Here is a 20,520-nt window from a genome sequence, read left to right as displayed (position 1 = left end):
ACATGATTATCTCAATAGATGCAGAAAAGTCTTTCGATAAAATTCAACATCTCTTCATGCTAAAAATTCTCAATAAACTAGGTATTGATGAGACATATCTCAAAATAATAAGACCTATTTGTGACAAACCCACAGCCAATATCATACTGAATGAGCAAAAGCTGGAAGCGTTCCCCTTGAAAACCAGCACAAATTATTCATAAACTCTTTAAAAGGATGCTATAACATTTTAAAAAATATTATAAGCATATTCTAAGTTACAACTGTGTACTAGGAGGGCACCACACATCTTTTTTTTTTTTTACAGACTTTAAAAGGAAAAATATTGAAACTAAGAATTTTTGTTTTTGTTTTGAAAAATTACAGGATCTCACTCTGTAACTTAGGCCAAGTGCAGTGGTGCAATCATAGCTCACCGCAAGCTCCAGCTCCAGCTCCCAGGCTCAAGTGATCCTCCCTCCTCAGCTTCCCCGATAGCTGGGGCTACAGGTGTCCACTGCCATGCCTGGCTAATTTTTTTCTTTTTTAAAGTAGACTGGGTCTTGCTATGTTATGTAGGCTGAAGAATATTTTCTTTTAACAATGGTAAAATACCCATAACATAAAATTTACCATCTTATTCATTTTTAAGTATATAAACTAAAAATATTACAACTTTATAAGGTAAGGATTCAATTCATACAAGTCAGTAGACAGTTATATATTTATCTTTATATACCATTGAGAATAAAGCCACCATGAAATTGTTTACATTTGTTTTTCAGGTCATTACTTCTTTTTATGTGGAGCGTGGAGGAAATGCTATGTCCTTCATGGGAAAAGGTGTTACAAAGAGCACAATTCTTTGCTTGCTTCACTTATCCCATGAGATGATGGCCCAGGCTGGGAGCTCGGTGAGCGCGTTAAAGCTGTCTATCTTCTGAACATTTGCTTGAAAGGGAATGTGCTGTGTCCAACACATTTCAAGCATATAAACTTGCCACATGAAAATGTCTCTTTTGACTTTTCTTTTTAGGTAACATGAATGATTTTTGACTAGAATATTTCTTAGAAGTTGTATATTAACAAATCTGAATCTTATTTGAAATTGATTCAAATGTGCATTCACTGGAAAACTACATTTTGTCTACATTATGGGAAAAATAGCTTCTGTCAAAAAATTGTTACGTTTAACTTTTTAAAGAGAAACAGATTTTTTTGTTTGCATTTTTTGGCTGAATAATGGATTAAAACCAAGTCTAAAATACATTTTCACGTTGTTTTCATTAAAAATTCTTGTTTTAACCTTCCTGCATTTTATTTTTAGAAACTTACCTAAAGTATTTCTGTTTCCCTTTTTTCCCTCTAGGAGTGGATGTCACTTTGGTTCTTGCCTTTGGGTAGTCATAGTGAAGAACATATTCCTACTCAACAAGGATTGGCTTGGTTGATTCCATTATGGGTTGATCGGGACCCAGAGGTGAGTGTGAAGGAGAATCAAGTGTATTGTGTTTAGATTAAAAAACAAATGACACGGGGCCGGGTGCGGTGGCTCATGCCTGTAATCCCAGCTTGTTGGGAGGCTGAGGTGGGCAGATCATGAGGTCAGGAGATCGAGACCATCCTGGCTGACACAGTGAAACCCCATCTCTACTAAAAATATAAAAAAATTAGCTGGGTGTGGTGGCAGGCACCTGTAGTCCCAGCTACTTGGGAGGCTGCAGCAGGAGAATGGTGTGAACTTGCGAGGTGAAGCTTGCAGTGAGCTGAGATTGTGCCACTGCACTCCAGCCTGGGCAACAGAGCAAGACTCCATCTCAAAAAAAAAGACACAAAACATATATACATATACATAGTTATATTATGGGATTATTGTAGTGACTCTACCTTATGTTTTATTTAAGCCCTGTTTTAGCTTAGGCTGCCATAACAAAATACCACAGACTGGGTGGCTTAGACAACAGACACTTCTTTTCTCATAGAAGTTCTGGAAGCTGAAAGTCCAAGATCAGAGTGCCGGCATAGTCAAGTTCTGGTGAGGGCTCTTCTTCTGGCTTGTAGATGGCTGCCTTCTTGCTGTGTATTCACGTGGCCTTTCCTTGGTCCATGCATGTGGGGCAGGGGAGGGAGGGGTGGTATAGAGACAGATTTGTCTTTTTTTTTTTTATTATGTTACCAGTCTTATTGAGATAGGACCACTCCCTTATGATCTCTTTAAACCTTAATTATCTCCTAGAAACCCTATCTTCAAATGTAGTCACTTGAGCATAAAGACTTCAACATATGAGTTTTGGAGGGACGCAATTCAGTTCATAGTTTTCCATCCCTGAGCCCCTGAACTTCATGTTCTTCTTCCATGCAAAATGCTTTTATTCTCCCTCAACAACCTCAAAAGTCTTAACTTATTCCCAAATCAACTGTAAAGTCTAAAGTCCAAAATCTCATCTAAATATCATCTAAACCACATCTGGGTAAGTCTCCAGATATAAACCCTCCTGAAACAGAATTCTTCTGCAGGTGTGAACCTGTGAACCCATACAAGTTATGTGCTTCCAAAAGATGGTGGTAGAATAGACATTCCCATTCCAAAAGAGAGAAATAGGAAAAAAAGGAAGAAGTGATGGGTCCCAAGCAAGTCCAAAGCCTAGCAAAGCAAATTTCATTAGATGTTAATGCTCAAGGATAATGTTCTTTGGCTTGATGGTGTGCCTTACAGGCCCACCAGAGTGACAGCATCTATCTAGATGGCTCTGTGGGGTGACCCCACCCCTTTGGCTGTCTTCAAGAGCCCCGCCCATAAAGCTGTCTTCAAGGGCAGCCATGTTCCTGAAGCACTGGGCACGGTCATCATTCTGGCCCACAGAAATCAGAGGTCTTTGAAACCAAGGAGGAAAAGCCACCCTTGAGTCCTGTGGTGGGATTAGCAGCCTGGTGATCTCTGAATCATTTTTTGGGTCATTCTTTTCATTGAAGAATACAGTAGTCCTCCCTTATCAGAGGTTTCATTTTCCAAAAGCAGCCTGAAGATCAGTAGTAGCCAAACCCTCCCTCACAATGCCTACATCATTCACCTCACCTCATCTCTTTATGTAATCATCGTATCATCTCACATCAATACAAGAAGGCTGAGTGCAATACAATAAGATATTTTGAGAGAGAGACCACATTTATGTATTTTGTATTATAATATATTGTTGTAATTGTTCTAGTTTATTTTTAGTTATTGTTAATCTCTTACTGTGCCTAATTTGTAAACTTTACCATAGATATGTATGTGTAGGAGAAAACATAGTAGTTATAGGGCTCAGCACTATCTGTGGTTTCAGGCATCTACTGGGGGTCTTGGAATGTATTCCCCATGGATAAGGGAGGGACCAGTGTAGCACATATTTGCTTACAGAATCCAGGAAGTCCAACAGCGTTCCTTCATTCTCTGCATCTTTCTCTGTCCTCTTTAGTTCAAACTGGCAATGTCTTTGCTGATATAATCCCATCTCTATTCCTGGCTTCTGCTGAGATGTCTGATTAAGTCCATGAATTGCACCCGTGATCTTTTTCTTAAATGGTTATTCAGCCACACCCTCCATGTTCTCTTTAGAACAAGCTTTCTCATTTTTTTTGCACAGATAGGCTGAGAATTTTTCAAATCTTGTTCTTGTTTCTTTTTGCTTACCCATTCTTAATTCCTTCTTTAATTCATCTCTCTCCCTTTGCATTTTGCTATAAGCAATCAGGAGGAACCAAGCCAATTTTTCAACACTTTGCTTAGAAATCTTCTCAGCTAAATATCCAATTTCATTGCTCACAAGTTCTGCCTTCCACAAAACACTAGAACATGACCACAGCTTAACCAGTTTTCTTGCTACTTTATAACAAGGATTGCCTTTCCTCAAATAACCTTTTTTAAATAACACTTTCCTCATTTTTGTCTGAGATCTCATGAGAATTACCCATGTCTACGTTTCTGGCATCCACCTCAAAACTCTTCTAGCCTGTAACCCATTACCCAGTGCCAAAGTCACTTTCATGTGTTTAGGCATTTGTTTCAGCAGCATCCCCACTCCTTGGTACAAAAATCTGTATTAGTGTGCTCAGGCTTCCATAACAAAATACCATTGTCTGGGTGGCTTAAAAACAGAAATTTATTTCTTACAGTTCTAGAGGCTGCAAGTCCAAGATCAGAGTGTCAACATGGTTGGTTTCTGGTAGGGCACTCTTCCTGATTTACAGAGGGCCACCTTCTCACTGTGTGCTCATATGACCTCTCCTTGGAGCATGCACATGGAGAAAGATTTCTCTCCTTCCTGAGGCCACCATTCCTAGTGCAGTAGGGTCCCACCCTTATAACCTCATTTAACTGTAATCACCTAATAGCTCTGTCTCCAAATACAGGTTGGGGATTAGGGCTTCAACATAACGAGTTTTGAGGAGACACAGTTCAGTACACAGCACCCTCATTTTCAATCAAATTTGTTCGAGTATAGATTGAAAATATAAAAGAGAAAAGGTTATAGTATCTATTACCTTCAGAAGAGTGGAAAATTATTGGAGAAGCTTAGCGATTTTGAAAAAATTGAAAAGGATCTGGAAATTATAGACATGCAACACTGAAGTGTCATGTAATGAAATTAAATTAAATGCAAAAAATTGCATTTGCATTACAATACAAAATTTTGTATTATTTCTTTCCAGTTTTAGCCAGTTGTTTACCTTTTTCAAGTAAAATATGCTATTACAATAAAATCTTATTTATAGAAATATTTGAAATACATTTTTTAGTCACATTGAACTTGGACTTACTACTTGACTATTTTATGACTGCATTTTAAAAAAATTCTATAGCTGTCATTGAAACTATATTTTTGGATTCGAATTCAGAAATTTACCAAAACGTGTGGCTTGAACAGCAGTGGTTCTACAGCAAGCATATTATACCACATCAATCTTATTTGGGAACGTTTTTCTCTTGAATAACTTTTGAGGAAAATACGAAATGCCTTGTAAAATGATAGTTGCCTCTTTGTTTAGAAGTTTTAAGAAAGTTAAAATCATTTATTTGGAAGAAACAATAAAAAATTAAGAAAGGTAGAACAAAGAATAGCTTCCTTTTTTAAGAATGAAGAATTGAAATTGTGTTCATAAAATGTAAGTGCCCTATGCTTTCCTTAGAAAAAGGCTTGCAAACTATAATTTTTATGTATCTTTTTATACCCAGTTTTACTTTGCTTTGAAATTTGCTTATATTTAATTTTTCCTGTATTATTGCTTTCTTGAATCATGGAATGGAGGACACTGTCTTCTATAGGTGTCTCTTATAATTTAGGATCATAAAACCACTGGCACATTTTTTTAAAGTATGGTATTTATGTACCAGAAAAACTAAGAATTCATGTTAGGAAAAAGGCTTATTTGATTCAACAACTTTCTCTTTAATTTGAACAGGTGAGATTCACTTCACTGGGATTAGGATCAGCACTGACCACCCTTGAAACTGGCTGTGTGGCCTTAGCAAACAGTTGTCAGAACATTTCCGGTGGGCTCTGGGGAACTGTGGTGAACATTCTTCTGGACCAGTCAGAATGTAGTATGGTGCGCCGGGAGGTATGTCTGTCTTTTCTCCTTTTTGTCCTTAGAAATTCTTTGTGATGGTATCCGTAAGCGATACTTGACTCCCGCTCAACATGGTGGACTGACCACTGACCATGATCTCTTCTGTCTGTGAACACCCAAACAAAATGACAGTAGAGGATTTAAAAGGTATTCATGCACAGGAAAAACTGGAGTCCTTCCTTCCGATAAGATAAAATCAGAATATACTATATTTTAATGTGAACTTTTTTTATTATGCATTGAAAGGTAGTTCACAGGAAAAATTACTTTTATATTATCTCAGCATTTATGGGTCTCTGATATTTATGAAGCTTTAGTATAGATAAGAGGCTGTCAAAATAACTCCTTGTAGTATTTATCATATAACATGAGAGGGAAAAATAAACCCTATTTTAATTCTTTCTGAATAGCTTGTGGTTTTTTTTTATTGCTGCTTTTGTTAAAGTAATGATTCATGTAAATGGTTTTAAAACAATAATCAAATTGTACTTAGAGGCTTATGGAAAAAAACAGCAGCTCCTGGGTCCACCATTAGCAGTCGCCAGTTCCAAGCTCAAAAGGCTAGTTTTGTTGCTATTTGCCTTCATGTTTTTAAGTAGTGATGTTTATATTTATGGCTGCTTCTTGATTTATCAACTTTAAAGCTTTTCCATCACTTCTAGTTATCATGGTTGGAAATGTCAGTTTCTTAGAATCCTCTTGTTAATCCTGTCATTCTCCCATTATGGTTATTTCATCTTTCATTAAGCAGACAATCAATGCTCCTATTTGTATGATTATTTAATTTGATCATCTTCAGGATCTAGTCAAGTTGGACATTTGTGGTTTGTATTTCTAGTTAGCAAGTTTTTATTGAAAGGAGTCTGTATAAGAGAAGGGAGAAAGCGGGGCAGAGGGGTGTGTGTGTTTGTGTGTGTGTGTGTGTGTGTAATCTGAAAGGGGATAGTAGAAACCTAAAATTATATTTCTTAAATGCTACCAGAAGAATTTATGTTATACAAATCATTTTTTAATAAAGCTGAATTCTGAAATAGGAAAAGATATATTTCCTGATGAAATAATTTCATATACTGTTAGGTCATTACCTAACAAGGTCATTACCTAAGAAGGTCATCACCTAACAAGAAATACAGTTTGACAATTCTCATAATGACCTCTCAGCATGTGCAGTTGACCAGAGATGTCTTTTGCTATTACATTACAATATATTGGTTATTTCAGAGATGACCACAAGATGGCAGTATTGACCTTTTTTTTTTTTTTTTTTTTACATTTTCAGGCGGCATTTATTCTTCAGAATCTCCTTGTAATTCCAATGCCTACAGAAATTATAAAGGATTATACTTGGCAGGTGGGTGATTTTAAACAATTATCAACCTAGTAGATGTTTCAAATTAATTGGTGATAAATTTTCAGTATAAGTAGTATATTTCATTATTGATGAAACTATATACAAGACAACAAGGGTCTCTTAAAATAGAATGTGGAATTTTTTCTTATGCCGACCAGACTTAAAACTTCTTCTCTATAGTGTTCAAAATAATTTAAAGCAAATAATAATAGTTAACATATGTTTACTATGTTTTAGGCACCCTTCTAGAAATGTAAGACATAGTAACTTGTATAATTGTTTGAGTTGTGAACTGTTACTATCCTTATTTTCTAAGCTTAGGAACTTTTGCATAGAGAGTTTAAATAGTTTGTCCTAAATCACACAGCTAGTCAGTGGTACGCCTTTGCTTTGAGTCTAGGCAGTCTCTTACCCACTTTGCTGTATTACTTCTCTAATTTAGTAATAATAAACAAATTTGTAGATAGTTAAATATGTGTTGATGTTAACATCTTTTTTTCCTTTTCTAGGTTAGTGCACAGTGCGGGTTATAGTGTATCTTGCTTTGGTTTCTGTTGGGTTAACTTTCTTTTTCATGTTCTGAATATCACATCAGTAAATGGTTACCTAACATTTTTATAGCTTACATTAAAAAAATTCTAGCTTCATGGGATATATGTACATGTTTGTTACATAAGTATATTGCGTAATGGTGGGGATTGGGGTTCTCGTGTACTCATTACCCAAATATTGAACATTGTACCCAGTTAGGTAATTTATAACCTCAGCCGCCTCCCCCACTCCCTCCTTGGGAGTCTCAGTGTCTGTTATGTCTGTCTTTATGTCCATGTGTATTCATTGGTTAGCTCCCACTTATAAGTGAGAACATGCAATATTTGATTTTCTATTCTTGAGTTAGTTTACTTAGATACTGGCCTCCACCTCCATCCGTGTTGCTGCAGTTTTAGGTAATTTGGAAGATACAAAAGTACACTTATTGGGGATATAAGATGTGCTGTTTCTGTCCTTTTACCTATCCATATATTTTCACCTTATAGGGATATATTTATCATATTGCTACACCTCACTCCTCAAAATCCTGTATAAATCTAAGGTTTATTTTTAAGTTTTAATTAGACTATACTCTTAGAGGAGTTAGTGAAACAAGCTGAACCGTAGCAAGGGCAAGTTTCCACACATGACCCGAAGCATGAATCCAGGTGGTCATGTCAAGGCCCAGGTAGCATTTAACTCTTGGAAGGCTTACCTCTCCAAACTTTACAAACCCAGGGTAACCCTACCAGTCATTGTAAATCCCAGGCTTATAATTTGCTCATAATTTCTTTAACATTGCCTTCTGATAATGGCTGCTTATCTACTTTCCATGTTGTAATAAAACCAGGAGACAAAACTGGAGGGAATATGCAGGATTAATAGTTATATTAATAGTGTAGTAGTTTTGGTACCTGTTATCCGGAGACTACATTTTAAAACATGTTGTTTTTGGCTCAAATACAAATCATCTCTACTCCCATTGTTAAACTAGTGACCCATGTACATGGATATACTTGGTGATGTACTACCAATGAATTTTTAATTATTGAAATAAGTATAAAGGCAGAGTATATTAACGTTCCTGGGACATTATGTTATAATACAGAACCGTATGTAGCTGTTCATATTTTTCTCTTAGAAATTAAATAGTAAAGTTCCTGTTTGTTGCTGGTGGCATGCTTACTGCAGTTTATTGGTTTTGTTATTCTCCAGTCTTCATCATGGAAATCCTTTTCTACTAAAAAGTGGAAAATAGTGATTTAAGTTAGCTTTTGGAGTTTTGGCCTTGCTAAGTTGGCCAAAATAAAAAAAGCTGGAGAGCCACTGCTGTCCCAAACAATAGTTGATTACAACTTTTGCTAGTCTTAGGAAAAATTAGATAAATAAGGACAATCTTGTATGCTTTTTAATAAACTCAGATTTTCTTCCTCTCTTTTCAGTTTTTTTTTTTTTTTTTTTTTTTGGTTATTTTTGTTTGTGTAAGTGTCCTTCCTTGGCAGTGAAAATAGTTAACTCAGTATATGTGTCATCCAATTTTAAGAAAGTTTAGTGGGGTCTGAAATTCCAAAGTAGAAACAGCTGCTGCAAGAAGGAAACAAGATGGTTGTCTCTGGGTGCAGCTAGTGGGGCACATGGTCCTTTGCAACCATGAAAAAGGGGCCACATAGCCAGTATTTTAAAATTCAAACAGTCTTTGGTAGAATTATGAATAATAATCTTATTCAACAAAATGTTTCATTTACTTATTTTAGTGTCCCTTTCATAGTGTTGTGGAGGATATAGCATGAAACAGCATGTTTAGGAGCTTTGTTAAAATTTTATTTTGGTTGAGGTAAATATTTGACTTTTTTTTTTAACAAAGAGAATTGCTTCTATTGCTTTGCACTTTGTTTTCCTGCCTGCAGTCTAAATTAATGCCCGCTAGTGCTCTTGTTTCATAGGCTTTCTGAAGCATTCTCTTTATAATTACTACTCCTTTTCCTCTCCTTCCTCTGCACAGTAGCATAAATTCCTACTTCATGTCATGACATAGAATTGTTGTACTTGTGAATAGTAATAATATGCATATATGAATTATGAATAATATTATAGCTGAGTTTCCCTTTTATTGTTAGATGCCAGAAAGTAGAGACCTTTTATCAATTGTGACTTTTTCTGTATGTACTTAAAAAAAAAAAGATGGGGTCTCACTGTGTTGTCCAGGCTGGCCTTGAGTTCCTGGGCTCAAGTGATACGCTTGCCTCAGCCTCCTGAGTAGCTGGGACCCCAGGCACATGCTGCCACACCCAGCTTACCTTCTAAGCTTTATTCATGGTTGCACTTTTTCCATATCTCTGGCTTTTTTCTTTCTTTTATTCCTGGTATGCATTTACTATCATGTTACAATTTACCTTTCCTTGTAATGGGCCTTAAATCTTTTCTCGGACAAGATAGGAAGTAAATAATTTAAAACAATTTATTTTTTTAAAGTATTAAATAATTTTACCAACCACTGCAATTCCCATTTTAATCTTCCTTTTAAAGACACTAACATTTAATGTCTTACCACTAAATTAGGTTATTTTCCATATTTGCATTATTTCTTACCATTTAACTTAATCTTCCTGTGTAGAATGTTTGTTTCTGACAGGACTACATTTTTTATATTTTTAAAAATGTTTCTCCCAACCCCTACCACAGAGAAAGTAAGTGCTCCATCTGTCTTGACTGATTCATTAAAATGTGCAAAACATTTGAGTTATCCTTTTGGTCTTAATATCATAAGTAAATACAGTTAGAAATAAAGCCTTAATTTTCATAGCATAAGTCCCCTTTTATTTTTCTGTGGATGCAGAAGCATACTGGAAGTGGGGTGGTCACCAAGAGGAGGAGCAGATGAAGTATCTCGGCCTGTCTTCCCTTGACATCTAGCACTCCTACCAGGGGCCTTGATACCAGGCCCCTGCTGGATATGAGAACCCAGTTCCTGCTGTGTCAGTCTTTGGTGTGTCACAGCTCTTTTATATTCAGGACACTAACTTTTCAGAGGGATATTTACAAACATTGGTCTTGTTCTTGGGTCAAACTCAGCCTCATTCAAAGCTACATCCCAGCTGGGCGTGGTGGCTCATGCCTGTAATCCCAACACTTGGGGAGGCTGAGGTGAGAGGATCACTTGAGCCCAGGAGTTTGAGACTAGCCTGGGCAACATAGTGAGACCCCATCTCTAAAAAAAATTTTAAAAATTGGCCTGGAATGGTGGCATGCACCTGTAGTCCCTAGCTACTCAGGAGACTGAGGCAGGAGGATTGCTTGAGCCCAGGAGTTTGAGGCCACAGTAAGCTATGATTGTGTCACTGTGCTGCAGCCTGGGTGACAGAACAAAACCCTGTCTCTAAAAACAAAAACCCTGCATACTACATTCTCTGCCAAGAAGAGAAAACAGAGCCAATATTCAGTTGACACGAAACTGTATTGTGGCTCCCAACTGTCCAGTGTTTTTCAGACCAGTTTCCCACAGTCTGACTCGGAGTTAAGACTCCTGAATGTGGGTGGTTTCATAACTGGGTTTAGTTTGAAGACTAGTGTCAGAAATCCGTATCCCTGAAACTTTAACAACCAATTTTAGAGTTGATTATAACAAGAAATCTATTGATTAGAGATGGATTATTGATGTAATTTGTCTCAGTTCATTTCTGTAAACATTTGTTGAGTGTCTAAATATTGGAGATTCACAGATAATCCAATTTAGTATTCTTGGGCTTATGGCCTACAGGGGATGACATGTACCCAGGAAACATTGTTATAATCATGTTATGTATGATGATGGTAGCTTATGCGTAATTTTAATAATATTTCAATTCTTTCCACTTGAAAATGATCTCACATTTAAATGTAAAGGGTAATTTCATGCACTTAAATAACATAATGGGTTGTCAGTTTGTGATTTAAATAAACTTGTTCATGCTCTAGTTGCTTTCCATGTTTGTGACAGGACTTTGAATTGGTACACAGACTGTTTAAACTTTATTTTGAAAAAAATTAGATTTATAGGAAATTTGTAGAAACAATACAATTTTTATGTACCCTTCACCCAGATTCCCCAAATGTTATTTTACACATTTACTTCAGCTCTGTCTAGTGTCTTCTTTCTAAACTATTGGAGAGTTGTAGACATAATGCTTCTTTTCCTCTGAACACTTAAGTGTGGATTTCCTAAAAATAAGGATATCCTCTTACATAATCACAATAATAATTATCAAAATTAGGAGATTACTCAAGGATTTTCAGTTGTCCCACTGCTGTTTTTAATAGAAAAAAAAATAAAAAAAAATCCAATCCTGGACCCAAGATCCAGTTCAGGAATACACATTGCATGTACTTGTCTTACATATTTGCTTTTGTTCATCTGAAATAGTTTCAAAATTTTAAATATTTATGATCTTAACATTTTTGAAGAATGCAGGCTACTTATTTGTTGTAATATACTTCAATTAGATTTGTCCTTTTCCCCAGGTTTAGATTTGAGTTACGCATTTTTGGCAGAAAAACCATAGAAGTGATGGGTTCTCAGTGCAACATGTCAAGAGATATGATATCGCTCTTTCTCATTGTTGGTGATACTAACTTTGATTACTTAGTAAAGATAGAATCTGCCTGTTTTGTCCTTTGTAAAGTTACAGTTTTTTCTTTTGGAAGGAGGTGCTCTGAGACTGTAAATATCTGTTTCTCATCAAACTTTCTTTCACTAGTTTTTTGTTTTGTTTTGTTTTACTTTTTTTTTCCCCATAGGTTATTGGGGAACAGGTGGTGTTTGATTACATGAGTAAGTTCTTTAGTGGTGATTTGTGAGATTTTGGTGTACCCATCACCTCAGCAGTATACACTGCACACAGTTTGTATCTTTTATCCCTCACCCCTTCCCACCCTTTTCCCTCAAGTCCCCAAAGTCCGTTGTGTCATTCTTAAGCCCTTGCATCCTCATAGCATAGCTCCCGCTTATGAGTGAGAACATTTGATGTTTGGTTTTCCATTCCTGAGTTACTTCACTTAGAATAATAGTCTCCAATCTCATCCAGATCACTGCGAATACCATTAATTCATTCCTTTTTATGGCTGAGTAGTATTCCATCGTGTGTGTGTGTGTGTGTGTGTGTGTGTGTGTGTGTGTGTGAGATACCACACACACCAGTTTATCCACTCATTGGTGGATGGGCATTTGAATTGGTTCTACATTTTTGCAATTGCAAATTGTGCTGCTCTAAACATGTGTGTGCAAGTATCTTTTTTGTATAATGACTTCTTTTCCTCTGGGTAGATACCCAGTAGTGGGATTGCTGAATCCCACTGGTAGTTCTACTTTTAGTTCTTTAAGAAATCTCCACACTGTTTTCCTAGTTTTAAATTCCATTCATGATTCTTACCTGAAACAGTTATTACAGAATTGTTGCCAAATGATTTCCTAATTCCATCATTTCTTTGTACGTTTATTACATGCTACTGTAAGGAAGAACTTTTCATTCTTCCTTGCTTATTTAGTGATTCACTTATTTACACCAGCATGGATTGAAGATTCTTAAGTTTGTTTAATGGGCTATAATCTGTTTCTATCATTATTTGTTTCAATGTTCAAATCATTCTTGCTTTGGCCAGGGGAAATTTCTTCATAATGGTTCTTGTGTCTTTATCAATATTTGAGCCATTTCCTTACTTCTGGTACAGCAAAGTGTTCTAGACTGTCCAGCTCCATCCTGGAATCAGATATTTGCTCCAAGGGCTCTGATTTCTTTTCATGGAGAATGGTATTTAGAAACCAAGATCTGTGTTCTAGATGTATTCATTGTTCCTGGGGTGTCGTTGCTTCTATGTCCTGTCAGTGAACAAAGCTAGTAATTGTCTGTGTATATGTTTTAAATAGTCAACTCATTTATAGTTATATATTATTTTGATATTTGATATGATTAATATGTATTCTTTTTATCTTTTAATATGTTTGTTATGAAGCATCATGAGTATTTCCAGAAGACAATGAGTACTTGGTAAACTGATATCATTGTAATGATATTCATATTTTACATGTAGTTTTGGATTTCTAATGTATTTAGGGTCATTTTTACAGTCTTTGGATTATAGCATTTTTGTTATATATGACAATAATTCATTTTTCTCCTTGAAAATATTATATCTTCTTAAATGTTATTCTTACTTTGCTTCTAGTACCTTTTCAATTATAGCTAATGGGTATATTAGCACTGACACTAGGAGTATAATATGCATTTTAAAATTAGTATTCTGATTTATTGCATTCTTGATAAAGATGTTTTCAAATTAATTGGAGCTTGATATGACATAATTTATTTGCAGTTTTCTTTGTAAATGTATTTGTAATGGCATTCTGGTGATTTGAAGAGCTTTCTTACTTTCCTTCTCAGCTCTCTCTGGCAATTCAGCAGATGATCTGGCAGCCCCAGAACTCACCTGAGGGCAAGGCTAGTCATGATACAGAAGTCTTGAGACAGAGCAATTAGACCTGATTGCGCTAATTTTCCCACTATGCTAGAAGATAACCCCATCAATTACTGATGGATGTATGGAGCAGAGCCTAGTGTGTGCATGAAAGACTTCATTGTTCTGGCCCTTGAACCATTAGTTATCTGTGAAAGCCTGAGCCTGGCCATCCTTTGTGCATATCCTGGGCTTGGCTCCATTATAAAGCTCTCTTAATAAGTGTAGAGAATGGGGATTCAGGCTTAATGCTTAGTTAAATAAAAAATAAAATAATTTTTATGTAATATGTGCCTATTTCAGATTACTCGGTTTTCTTTTGAGCAGTTCAAGAATATTTTGAATGCACTAATTGAACTTTTTAGAAGAAATTTTTTTTTCAAGTAATAAATACATGTGGTTAAAAAAAAGCTAATAGAGCTTATAGTGAAATTCACTGTCCCTCTCCATTCACTGAGACAGTTTTACCTCTGATTTTAATTCTTCAGGGAGTTACCACTGTATATCTAAATAGCATGTTTGCAATAGTATATTTATTCATACACTACTTTAGTACCTAAGGATTTAGCTCATGTACACAATTTCCTGCAGATACCACAGTATCTCATAGTACCATAGTGGTATTACTGCTCTTATTTCTCCACTGGTCACACTTGCTCTTCCTGGTTTTGTCACCCATGCATCATATCCTTTGACCCCAACCCATTTTGAGATGAATAAGACATGGCTGAGATGTACCTGTCCTTTCTTCAGTCTTTCCTCTGCCATTTCTAATACCCATCTTTAATAGTTTTATTTTTACTTTTTGCTTTGTGAGCATTGATTATGTTTACATTCTCATCTGCAGTCTCAATTTCATCTGTAGGTTGCTTCTAAAAGTTGAAAACCGTAACTCACTACAGAGACACTTAGTGGGCTGTGATTACACTTTCTTATCTCGGCTTCCAGGACCAACTCATCTAATACTCAGAGGAAAAGTTTTCTGGTATTTGTATGTATGTATACATGTATATGTGTGTGTGTATATATGTATATATAAAAATATAATTTAAAAATTGATTTGGGTGATTTATTTTCCCTTGAGGTTCCTGTTTGTTTTTTCTTATATTGTGGGTCCATATCATGTCTCATGTCTAAAGTTTTTCTAAGCTCTTAATCATCCTTTCTCTTCTGTTAGAATTTCTTTTCCTAGTCATAATTCTCAAAATGATTGTACTGGTAACTAGTGACAAGTGCATGAGAGATAAATATCACAAGTTCTTGCATATTTGAAAATGTCTTTAAATTGCACTGGATTGATAGTGTGGTTAGTTACCATATGTTTGGTGAAGATTGTTCCTCCCAAGAATTTTGCTTCACTGTATTCTAGCATCCAGTGCTACTGATGAGAAGTTGAATTTTCATCTGACTCTTTTTACTTCTTTATGGCTGATGTTTTCTTTCATTATCATCTCTTTGTCCTCAATGTTTAGAATTTTTTTATTATATATCTTTTTTTCCATTTTTCTTGCTTGACATTTATTAAGCTCCTTAATTTGAAGATTTGGATCTTCTATATATTTTTTTTGGCTCTGACAAATCTTTTCATATTTATTTCTTTTAAGATGAATTTCCTTTTTTTTGTGTTATATTTTATCTTTCCAGAAATTGTAAGTCCCTTATTAGGCCTCTTGAATTTATTTTCTCTTATTTCCTTTTGTATTTCTATATCTTAAACCTTTTTGCACTATTTTCTATGATATTAAATTTTTTGTTCATAAGCTAAATTAGCTTCTTCAATCTTGGTAGGCTAAATAATTTTTACCATGATTTATAAAGAGGAAAAATAGAACAGATTCTAAACTTTATTAGATAGATTTAGTTATAAATTTGTGTCTCTTATTATGACTTTCTTACCTATATTTTCTAAGTCTGTGTTTATATTAATAGGAACTAGAAAAGAATTTTTAATTTATTGAAGGGAAAATGTGATTGAACTAGGTTCTTTATCACTGTGACAATTTTACATATTTAGAGAATAATTGCAAGAGTTCTAATACCATATTTACATGTATAACTTCTCACTTCTAAAATACTTAAAAACTAAAGAAATGTTAGATGTTAGAAGACAGTGGGTTTGTAACTCTTGTCTTCCTAACAGTTGGTATAGCCATCAGCCTCAGTAGGCCTTGAACAGAATAAAGAATCAGCAGATTTAAGATCTCTCAAAGAGCTGTAGATGTCATTTTTTTCTGTTTTTAAGATTTATACAGTTTACATTCTCTTCTCTATTTTCATTAAAGGTTTGTGAATTTTGGGTTGTGGTAACTGATAGAGGAAGCATTCATGTAGACATAATTTTGCAAAAATATGAAAAATTGCATAATTTTATATAATCTGTATGGCAAAATATTTTTAAGTGGTTCTTTGTATCATTATAAAATATATTTTGAAAAATAGTTTTTGTACAACTTTGATTAATCACTTTTGATTTATTGAATTTTTTAGATGGAGTGAAGCTAGTAAACCCTTTACAATTCTTGTCTTATTTGTTAATTCCTTCCCTATATTATTATAATGAGGACTCTAATTTGTGATGTTAAGCAGTTTATTGCAAATCTCTTGGGTGTTTGGCGTGTTTTGTACGTTTAAGTATGTTATAACTTGCTTAAAAGATAGAATTTCTTGAAGCTGTGAATGTTAAGATTGACTCTGTGATTTTGGGTGAATACTTCATTCTATATAATAAAATAAGGTAATGTATTAAAGGGCGCCAGTACCTGTAACATATACCTTGGTTAATAAACAGGAGCCACATAACCCCATTCACTTTGTATTACTCTCTATTTTACCTGATTCTTCTAGACCTCTGCATTTAAAATAACGACAGTGACCACCATGTGCTGGCTGTTCATTACAGTAGTCTTATTTCTTATATAAATTGCTCTGTTTAGGACGAGTAAGCTCACAGTGTTGGTAGATTTATTACAACACAGCAGTAACAACTTCATAGTCATAAAAGACATTGAATATTGAAGAGGTTTAATTATAATGATGTATATAAATGTCCTTAAAAAGAAGTGTTAATAGAAATAACCTTGTTAGTGTAATCATGCCTTTAACTTGTGAATTCCTTTGTCTTCCTGAAGAGTAAGTTAAAATATCTATCTTCTTTTGGTGATGGGGAGGGTGAGAGAACAGACACACATACAAATCTTATGGTTAAAGGTCAACTTGCAATATGTTTTGAATGTATCTTTCCTGTTGGCTCTTAGATTTCTGTTTGCTGTCTTTTATTTTTCTCTCTCTTATGGCCTGTTTTGAAATCTTAACTTTATTATCATTTCCCAGAAAATAGAAATATTTATAAACTAATGATAGGATTATTTGCAAACTTCAAACCAATCCTCATTGTTTGCTTTTTGCTATTAGATACTCCAGGAAAAGTAGCAAGTGACTATGCAAAAAATTGGGAAAAATGCAAAGAGAAAAATTGTGTAATAGCAGATTCTTTTCAGCCTCCTGGTGGCAGTTCATGTGTGTGTATGTATACATGTGTGTGTTTTTTTTCCTTGTCAGGATTAATTCAGTGGGAAGTAATGTGACAGATTTTGCCATATGGATATTGATGGACCTTTTCATTTTACCTGGCTTAGTGATAGGTATAAAAAATAATTCTAAACATAATATATGGACCACCTTATTTCATATATTTTAACACCTATTATTTTACTATTATATGTAGGTTGAAAACTACTGCTTTTATTGTGTTTTTGGCGCAAGTATATGATTTCTTGGTTAAAGCTGATCATTCCATAGAAACATTTTAAATGAAATGGCCCCTCAAGAGAAAGATCAGCTTTGTCCCTTCACGGGGGTGTTTAGGCAGCAAAGACCTAGAGTATTATGGAATAATTTGTCCTAGGTCAGGCTGCTATAACTGTGTAAGGACAAAAGCAGAGTGGAAGGAGATGGGAGCATCTGGGACCCATTTGTTTCCTCGAGAGGAGACAATGGATCTTTTTAAGGAAATTGTTGGATAAATCAGTGTCTCCTTCTTCTTTCCCTCTCTTCCTACAGGGTCCCTGTGTTCATGATGAGGACTCTGGCCTATCGCTCATTGGAAAACCTGCCCTTCAGGCTCTTTTATATCACTGCCATTTTTATGAACATTTGAATCAGATGGTAAAGCATTGTTACCTAGGACGGTGTATGTTTGATTTGAATTTTTCTGCTTTTGATAGAAATTCAGAAAGCAATGATTTAAATGGTAAGTACGATATCTTTATATTTTTATTTTTGTAATATGTAACTTGTAAAAACTGTTAAAAATACATATATTTGTTTTAAAAATTTGAAAAATGAAAGTATACAGGGAAAAATTCATTTCCAGTTCTACCACCCAGAGAGATGTATTTTCTTCCCGTCTTCTTTCTCTGTATAGCCTTTGTTTTATGTAATTATGTTCATATCTTGTGTACATTTTTGTATTTCCTTCTTTCACTAAATATTCTGCAAGCATTTTTCTATGTTATAAATTCTTCATGGAAATTATTTTTGACATCTTATTAATACTTTATAAGTTATGCCCATCAGTACAGTTTCATAGTTTCTTTCTCTATTAACGTCTCAAACTTTTTTGGAACTTTCACTTCTAGGCAATGTACAGTTTTTTTATCCTTCTTGTGAATGAGACTTTTTCCCACTATATTTTCTAATTCATTTTGCTCATGTATCAAAAAGTTATTTATTTTAGTATGTTACTTATTTGTCACAATATTTTCCTGAAACCTTTTTATTCCTTTTGTTTGTAGGTTCTTGTAGATTTGCTAAGTATAAGATCTGAGCACATAAAAATAATTATATCTTGTAATAAATAGTAATTTAATAATATAAATAGCTTTTATTTTTAAATTCATTTTTATAATAATTTTTTAGAATCTTGCCATAGTTTCAAACTTACAGAAAAGCTTCAGGAATAGTACAAAAAAATTCTCAAATGTTAACATTTTACTGTATTTACATCTTGCCACATGTGTGTGTATGTGTGTATAAATAAATGGATATGTATGATCTATATATACTCTTTTTGAGCCATTTAAGAGTAAGTTGAAGACATGAAGTTCCTTTATCCCCAAATTATTAAGTGTGAATGTGTGATTCACTTTTCTGTTTACTTCTTGGAGGAATCAAGAAAATGAGATTTGATGAAGTTTTGAACATTTTAAATATCCCTCTTAGAAAAGTGACTCACTTAATTGTTTAGATTTCTCTGGATCAGTTACTTAGAGGATGGCCCTTAAACTAACAGCATTGGCGTCTTCTGTGAACTTGTTAGAAGTGAACACTCAGGGCTTCCACTCTGACCTGGGGTATTGGAGCCTCTGGGGCTGGGGCTGAAGCAGCTGCTTTAGCAAGCTCTCAGTGATTCTTATGCACATTAAAAAAAAACTCTCCTTAGATTTTTTTTTTTTTTTTAAATAGTGGTCTGTCTCAGAAGCCAGATCCATATAAGTTTTTTCCTTTCTTTAGTTTTGAATTGGTTTCCTGTAATGCGTACCCTTTTAATTAATTGTCACAGTTCCTAGGAGGGTGTCCATGTTAACAGTTTTCTCGTTGTTGCAGGTTTAGATGACTCATTCAAGTTTTGGAGGGCTCCATCTAGGATAAGTCAGGATCGAGATCCAAGTTCTCTCTCCACCTCAGAAACAACGGTACTTGCAAAGAATGCATAAGTCCTTTATTTTGAATCTCTGAAAAAATTTGAGTTTGCCTAGTGGGAGAGTTAAGAATACAAAGTGTAAGGTTATAACAGCTATGATTTATTCGAAGTGCTGTCTGCAGAATTTTGCTAAATTATTGTATTCAAGCTGCACATCAGTCATACATTATAGATACTTATCTTGCTTTTCTGTGTGCGCAAGCCACTCTGAAGTAAAGTAACTTTGTGATCATTAGTGCTATAGGTAGCAGAACTGGAATTTGAACCAGGGTGTGTCTTGCTACGGTATAGCTACACTGAATATCCCTTTAGTTGAGAATTTTCAACCTCTCTTTCCTACCTTTTTTGATAGTACGAAAGTGTGAAAATATGTTTTTCGTTAGTATTAGAAGAGAACAAATCCTACATGTTAAAAATGGTTGATTACCCTGAAATTGTGCTTAAGGGCAGGGCAATATGAAGAACATTCAAATGATTCTAGTGTGGTGCTGACAGCTTTAAACACACTTCTAAATACTTGCATCACATAGAAGTTTATCTGGAATACCTGAAATTTATATATGCCTGTTTGCGTGCCTTCTTTCCTTCCCCTTTCATTCATGCATTAGTTGCTTTTTTTGCAGAAAAGTTTGAAACACTGAGTATTTATAAGGAATGATTGATACTAGGTTTCAGTTATTTACAAACATACAGAATCATTTATTCTCAACTGGGAAATGTTACTTTTAATTTTAAAGTGTTTTTGAAATAATTAGTGTATTATACAACATATCAGGAAGGGAAAGATTTGATATACCTGTTTCCAGGAACAAAAATAATATGAGAATAATAATTATTATACAGACATTATAATGTAAAGATT

The 20,520-nt window shown here is 34.7% G+C and overlaps 1 protein-coding gene across 10 annotated transcripts in view; it reads left to right on the top strand.

Annotated features, from left to right (window-relative positions):
- The window catches only part of RTTN (rotatin), a 204,213-nt gene that overhangs the window by 112,159 nt on the left and 71,534 nt on the right, over nt 1-20,520 (top strand). For all 10 annotated transcript variants that reach the window (XM_016933873.4, XM_063795852.1, XM_016933870.4 and 7 more), the window contains 6 exons: nt 765-893; nt 1,349-1,459; nt 5,422-5,580; nt 6,869-6,940; nt 18,017-18,206; nt 19,562-19,650. In XM_016933873.4, the coding sequence (XP_016789362.4) occupies nt 765-893; nt 1,349-1,459; nt 5,422-5,580; nt 6,869-6,940; nt 18,017-18,206; nt 19,562-19,650 (750 nt within the window). The remainder of the gene's footprint in view (nt 1-764; nt 894-1,348; nt 1,460-5,421; nt 5,581-6,868; nt 6,941-18,016; nt 18,207-19,561; nt 19,651-20,520) is intronic.

The sequence above is a fragment of the Pan troglodytes genome, chromosome 17, assembly GCF_028858775.2.
Source record: "Pan troglodytes isolate AG18354 chromosome 17, NHGRI_mPanTro3-v2.0_pri, whole genome shotgun sequence".
Lineage (NCBI taxonomy): Eukaryota > Metazoa > Chordata > Mammalia > Primates > Hominidae > Pan > Pan troglodytes.
The sequence above is the reverse complement of the archived record's forward strand: the minus strand, read 5'-3'. Positions and strand labels throughout refer to the sequence as shown.